The 7,125-nt window shown below is 33.2% G+C and overlaps 1 protein-coding gene across 2 annotated transcripts in view; it reads right to left on the reverse strand.

Annotated features, from left to right (window-relative positions):
• Nucleotides 1-7,125, reverse strand: part of LOC107703246 (multiple C2 and transmembrane domain-containing protein 1-like) — a 181,445-nt gene that overhangs the window by 67,464 nt on the left and 106,856 nt on the right. For both annotated transcript variants that reach the window (XM_016505794.1, XM_016505795.1), the window contains exons 6-8: nt 5,562-5,600; nt 1,504-1,668; nt 1,276-1,406 (exon numbers count right to left, since the gene is read on the reverse strand). In XM_016505794.1, the coding sequence (XP_016361280.1) occupies nt 1,276-1,406; nt 1,504-1,668; nt 5,562-5,600 (335 nt within the window). The remainder of the gene's footprint in view (nt 1-1,275; nt 1,407-1,503; nt 1,669-5,561; nt 5,601-7,125) is intronic.

A 7,125-nucleotide genomic window follows, 5' to 3' on the forward strand; every position in this document is an offset into this window, starting at 1 on the left:
TAAGTGACAGGTAAATTGTATCTCACATCACTGTGCAGTCTCTTTCCATTTACATAATAATAATACATATAAATTGTGTCTATTTATTTATTTGGAAAGGAGCTTTGCATTGAGGTCCTTAACACATTGTCAGGGTTTATTTTGCATTAATGATTGGCTATGAAACATACAGTATACAGTATACACTTTTAAAATTAAAACCTAAAAACACGAAACAAAGAGTTTGGTTTTTATTAATGCATCAGTCTACATACCATTTCATCTCTAGGAGTGATTTTAGCGATTGCCATAAAAATATTATTGCACACTCTCCATCTCTTGTATATTGTCATTTAGATCGCAAGCACTTCTGAATACCAATGGAATGGTTACTTTTTAGAAAGGAAAAACAATATTTTTTTCTTTCAGAGAGGAGTTGCATTCTGTTCGACATGGACTGTAGTAACCATTTGTACTCTATAAATCTATTAGGTAGTGGTTCTCACCTTTTTTGACTCCACGGCCCCTCATTAGAAGGACCCCCATGTAGACTAAGATACTTAAAAAATTATATTAAATTATATGAAATTTAAATTAAGATTCAAGAACTGAATATAAAGCTCTATAACAGAATATTAATTTCTATAATGAATTTATATGAATTTCCACTTGAATGAAATTGCAGTTGATTGAAACTTAATTACAAATTAAAGGCATTTTTAAACTTATTTTTAACTCACAAATGGTAAATTCTCTCATTAAAATATTTTAGAGCTTAACATTACAAGTAAAATGTATATATTTATTGTAAAAATGTCCATCATTTTTAAAGATTTATTTATTTTGAATGAAATCACACTTTTAAAATTCCCTCATATATCCAGGTTTTCCAAGACCATGGGAGATGTAGAGGGAACAAACTAAAATAAGATATATGATGTCAGTTTACATCTTGATTGTTAGTGTTTTAGTTTATTTTAAAGCTTGTGTGCTCTTATTTTAAATCATCTTGTAACCCTTTTGAAGTCTGCTGAAAACCGATGTTATGAAGCATAATAATAACAATAAGCATATAAGCATAATAATAAACAAGTAGGCATGGTGACACTTAAGACAGGTTGGAAAACTCTGAACTGCACAATGTTGTCCTGCAGTGCACTGCAGTGGAAATCAAATTCTCATGTTGCCAAAAAGCTACAGTAATTATGAGCCATAATTAATCACCTCAGACCATGAGAGTGTGAGAATAACAAAACTCCATGTACATACACAATAAAAGTCAAGTGTGTCACCAACCTGCCCATAAAGTCATCTTTCTTCCCTGCATCTTTATCCCAGATGGTGATGTCAATGAAACCGCCCTGTTCATCATACAGGTGGAAGTCAAACTGCTCTCTCCACTGGGGGTTTAGTGTTTTTGGTATCGTCTGCACAGAAGAAACACACTTGATCAGAATTTGCCTTACATGAAAGAAAAAGTCCCAAATGAACAAGTAACTTGAATACAGCTCATGTGGACCCTACCTTACTTTTGTACTTTTGATGTCCCATTCTGAATTTGACATAAGGGTCACTTAAGCCATTGGCGTCCATAGGCTGGAGGTCATGGGCCTCGATGAGACTAATGCTAACGATGCCTCTCCACAGCTGAGCCTTCCTGTGAACGTCTGATAACCTCAGACTCTGATGCTGCAATGTGACACAAACACACACCCCCCCATACACACACTCACGTCAGGCAAGATCAAATCCAATGTGAAGAGAAAGTCAGTGAAATTAAAGCTGAACGGCAGACAATGTGTTTGTGGTCAAAAATGTGATGCAAAAATAGTGCGGCAACAAATTGCAGCAACATGGAAGACACATTTTTCGGGGACGTGATAGGACAACATACACACAGAGAATGCATGGCACTGCAAAGACAGAGACAAACTTTCCATGAGTAAAACATGACTATACACTAATTAGCAAAATTTTGGGGTCGGCAAGATTTTTAAACGTTTCTGAAAGACATCAGTAAAAAAACACAGTAAAAACAGTAAATAGTGTGAAATATTACTACAATTGAAAATACTGTAAATGTTTTTTTTTATTATTATTATTTTACTTTTAACATATATTAAAATGTAATTTATTCCTGTGACAGCAAAGCTGAATTTTTTGCATCATTACTCCAGTGTCATATGATCTTTCAGAAATCATTCTAATATGCTGATTTGCCACTCGAGAAACATTATTATCAATGTTGAAAGCAGTTGTGCTGATTAATGTTTTTGTGGAAACGTGATATATATTTTTTCAGGATTCTTTATGGATGATAAAGTATAAAGAATAGTGGTTCTGAGAATAGAAAGTACAATAGAACAGCATTTATTTGAAATAGAAATCTTTTGTAACATTACACTCTAAAAAATGCTGGTTTGTTTCAACCCAACTTTGGGTCAAATATGGACTAACCCAACTTTTGGGTTAAAAATGTAATGTAATAATTTAACCCAACGGTTGGGTTAGTCCATATTTGACCCAAAGTTGGGTTGAAACAACCCAGCATTTTTTAGAGTGTACACATGTCTTTACTGTCACGTTTGATCAATTTAATTCATCCTTGCTGAATAAAATCTAACTGACCCTAAACTTTTGAACAGCAATGTATAAAATAAACAGCAAAAATCTACTAAACCTATTCTAAGATCCAGTCTACATTATCTAATAGGGTGAATCTCATGAAAAGAAATGTTTAAGGTCATTTCACGACACTAAAAAAGTAAAGTAAAAATAAAATAAAAAAATTGCAGGATAAAAAATGAAGCCATTGTTTTCAAGAATAAATGAAGTACAACAAGTACTAAAATTAAATTAATTTTATGATTATTCATTTATGAATTACAAGTAATGAGAGATATAATTAGTAATATATCTATTTATTATGTAATAAATAATATATAGATTTTTTTTTTTTTTTGGAGTGAATTATAAACTGGGCAGTTTTTGATCGCCCAAGGACTCCAAAGCTTACAAACATATGCAGTCTTTTAGTATCTGGAAACTGAGGTCTGTTAACTTCAACTGAGCAAGACATTTGCCAAACAAACTATTTTAACATATATCTCTTTGCTTAATTTGGAGTCCTTATTAATGTGTTTCTTTTCTTAAAATTCATTTTATTAAACTCAGAGCAAACCTGTTCTGAAAAAACACACAGTTTTGATGTTAAAAGCAGGCAGCTAATGACATTCTCTCCAGATATTAGTGTGATACTCTGACTGTACACAACAACTGTAAGCTTACTCTTTTTGTGTGAGGGTTAACATGAGCAGAGCTCTAATGTGATCTTTGCCCATGAAGGCCGACCAAAAACAAGCAGCTCGTTTTGTTTTGATGTTGACTAACTGTGTCTAAAAAGGCTGCATTTCCTCAGTGAAATGATGGTTAAAACAGAAGAAAGTATAAAACCATGACGTAGAACTGGATGCAAGTACTAACAGCTGTGTTAGCATTCATTTTGTTCTTACATGCACTTAAAGGTGAAGTTTTTTTATATTCATATATCCTAGCAGAAGTCTTAATTTAAGAGATGTATCAATTACAAATCCCGCTTGATTTGCATCTCCAGAGCTCATCATTTACAGTATTTTGGAAATGAAAGATATATAGGGAGTATAAATAGAAGAAACACCCAAGTGTGCACCGCGAGCTGTGTAAAAGTAGTTATCGTAGTGCTGTTAAATTCCCGAGACGCAGCCAACATGGCCCACTTTGGAGCTTCAAAGGCTTGGGTGGGGTAAGCCTTTCAGCAGGACGTCCTTATCCACATGCTGGAGAGCCACTTTCATGTTTTGGGCCTCTCTGAAAGTTGGGCTCCAACATTAGCCAAAGCAAAACAGGAGTTACTTGACCACTGCTGGGAACATGCAGCTGAGAGCTGTGCAGTTTGTTCTCTTGAGTAGCACAAATCAATGCAACTAGGTTGTGTGTTAGTGTTAAACTGAGATCACTTAAAGACCACAAATTATCACTGAAACTTACACTTAGTAGACAACAGAAAGGTCTGCTGTACACATGCATGCATGAACCAGAGACAAAGAGAGTACATTACTCCCATCCCGGGCCAACATGCCACTTTCATACAAAACAATCCATTCACAACACAAGGAAGAAGAATATACAAAATATAAAATAAATAAAAACCTATAATAGAACGTCAACTTAAAGATTAATAGTGACATTGATGAGGAACAGCTTAACATTTAAAAAAATGTCGCAAACAAAAAACCACCACCACCATTAGAGTACCTGCTCTTTTGAGAATTCTTTGAAATATTTACTACTCAAATATTTTAGTGTTGTTTTAGTATTACTTATATATAATATATTATTATTTTAAAAATGTTTGAATTATTTTTATATTTTCAGTTTCATTTTAATGTAATATTTTGTTTTGCTTTTCTCATTTCATTGTTTTTTTTTATATTACTTTGTTGTTTAAATTTATGTTTATTTAAGATAAAAGTAATTTATGTTTTGGTTTTAGTCCAGTTTTATTTTATTTATTTACAGGTAGTGATTTAAGTGCTTCAACTTAAATTTATTTTAGTTACCAAGTTTTTGATCTGCTGTTCATATTTTATTTTATTTAAGCTTTATTTCAATTAACAAAAATGTGTTTAATGGTTTTTGTTTTAGTTAATGATAAAAACTCTAATATTTAATAAATATGTTATACAAAAATATCAAATTCAGAAACATTGTCACTTGGATGGATGGATAAAGCATTGAAATAAACAGCAACAAATAAAAATAAAAATAAAAAGTTATTGTGCACAGACCCACCACAAAAATCTACAATACCAAGAAATATAATAAAATAAAATAAAATAATCATGCTTCAAATGAGGCATTAAATATAAAAATAAAAAGTTATTGTGCACAGACCCACCACAAAAATCTACAATACCAAGAAATAAAATAAAATAAAATAAAATAATCATGCTTCAAATGAGGCATTAAATCGGGCAAAATATGCATAATTTTCATGGTAAGAAAAGAACTTTGTATACTCATAGCTTTACATATGCAAAATTACCAGGTTATAAAAGTGGTTGCTCTGATCACATCCTGTTTGTCTATAAAGCAATAAAGTGCGAAATCTCCTCAGGTAACACTGCAGAACATGCACCGTGCAGTCGATGCAATAAGAAGATGACAAAAACAAAGTATGCTTTATTTTCTCCATCAGTTGCTGCAATACACAAATGAAACTCCGGTGGCCCTGAATTTGTATCTGGAACGGATTTTTATGGCAAATTTCAGCCTTTAAGGCAAAACAAATTGGGGTCCTGCACTTGACAATGGTGCACTTTCTTATCTGTACACTAGATGGCAGCGTTTCTTACCATGTATATTGCAGCACATAGAAAATAAAGTCAGCAAAAGTCGATTTTACAACTGAAACAAAAAAAGTGAGGGTAAAAAAAAAATGTAATAAAAAAAGGAAAAAGGACTGGGAATCACGGCCCCCTTCAGTCTGAGCAGAGAACTGCAGAAGGCGGAGGATCAGTACAGGTGGGACATGCTGTTATTACCTTACTGGATCGTTTCCAGCTCCTTCTCATAAGCATGGTCTGTGAATGAGACATTATAAAGCGTTATAAAGCCACCCCTTGGTCTCTCTAACAGGGTGTCTATATTGCAGCACATAGAAAATAAAGTCAGCAAAAGCCGATTTTACAACTGAAACAAAAAAAGTGAGGGTAAAAAAAAAATTTAATAAAAAAAAGGAAAAAGGACTGGGAATCACGGCCCCCTTCAGTCTGAGCAGAGAACTGCAGAAGGCGGAGGATCAGTACAGGTGGGACATGCTGTTATTACCTTACTGGATCGTTTCCAGCCCCTTCTCATAAGCATGGTCTGTGAATGAGACATTATAAAGCGTTATAAAGCCACCCCTTGGTCTCTCTAACAGGGTGTCAGAGATGAACCTGACATCCTGTCTGAATACAATTCAGAAGAGTCAAGGGGTCAAAAGGAGGCAGCCCGGGGAAGCTATGGTTGGGGAGGAGCCATTAAAAGCTAATAAAAACACTAAATCACACAGAAACACAGAAAATGTTGTCATTCAAAGCTTTGTTAGTTCAGCAAGGATACACACACATACAAAAAAAACTATAGATAGGTGTTATAGTCACTGCATTATAGAGTAAGTAATTGTTGTTTAAGGTAAAAACTGATCCATTTTTTAATCAAAGAACTTAAAAAACAAAAGAAAAAGTCTATATTATGAATAGCATACTAACATAACACTCCACTATTTCTGCAGTATACTGTAGCATGTTTAATATGTGCAATGTGCTTCAACTTGACATTCCATTTCAGGTGTAGTAAAGGAACCAGAAATAATGTTTTATATTTTTAGCATTAATTTTACCCTTTCTCCACTCACTATTTGCTGTCAAAATACATATTATTATATACATGTTAATAAAAGAAGAGATTTTATTTTTTACGCAAAATTAGATTTGAAAACAAAATACCCATATTTATTTGTGATTATAACTCCACTTACTTACTAAACATGCAACATTAAGTCATGTGACAACAAAGTAGCATATTATTGCGCGATTTAACATTTAGCACTGCATTTTCATCCTGCTTCACAAATTTAATTTCTAAAGTTTATAAAAGAAGTATATAGTAGTATATGGTACTGTATGAAGTAAGCAGTATGCAAGCCCGAGCATTAACAATGTTAATGGTGCATTTGCTAGGGCACTAGCTGGCTAATGGATAACTATACTCATTTTCCTCTCATTGAAATTCTACCTGCCAACACTGAGCGTATTCTCTAGAGTCTAGACCAGTGTTTCCCAACCTTTTTTTAGTCGCGGCACCCTTTGGAAATTTTAACAAACTTGTGGCACCCTACAAAATTAATTTTGTCACAATATTTGAATTTCTAACTTCGATATCATCATTTGAAAAGTGTAGATATTCGGTACAACAGGGAAGAACTGCAGAATATAATGGCATACAGATTTTTTTTATATTATTAAAAAATGTTGTCCATCAATGGTGGTAATCAGTAGGCTAATTTCTAATGAAGAGACCAATTTATATGACAGATTTTAATGTAGGCTTTTATACATATGT

This window comes from Sinocyclocheilus anshuiensis, unplaced genomic scaffold, assembly GCF_001515605.1.
Source record: "Sinocyclocheilus anshuiensis isolate Anshui unplaced genomic scaffold, SAMN03320099.WGS_v1.1 scaffold542, whole genome shotgun sequence".
NCBI lineage: Eukaryota > Metazoa > Chordata > Actinopteri > Cypriniformes > Cyprinidae > Sinocyclocheilus > Sinocyclocheilus anshuiensis.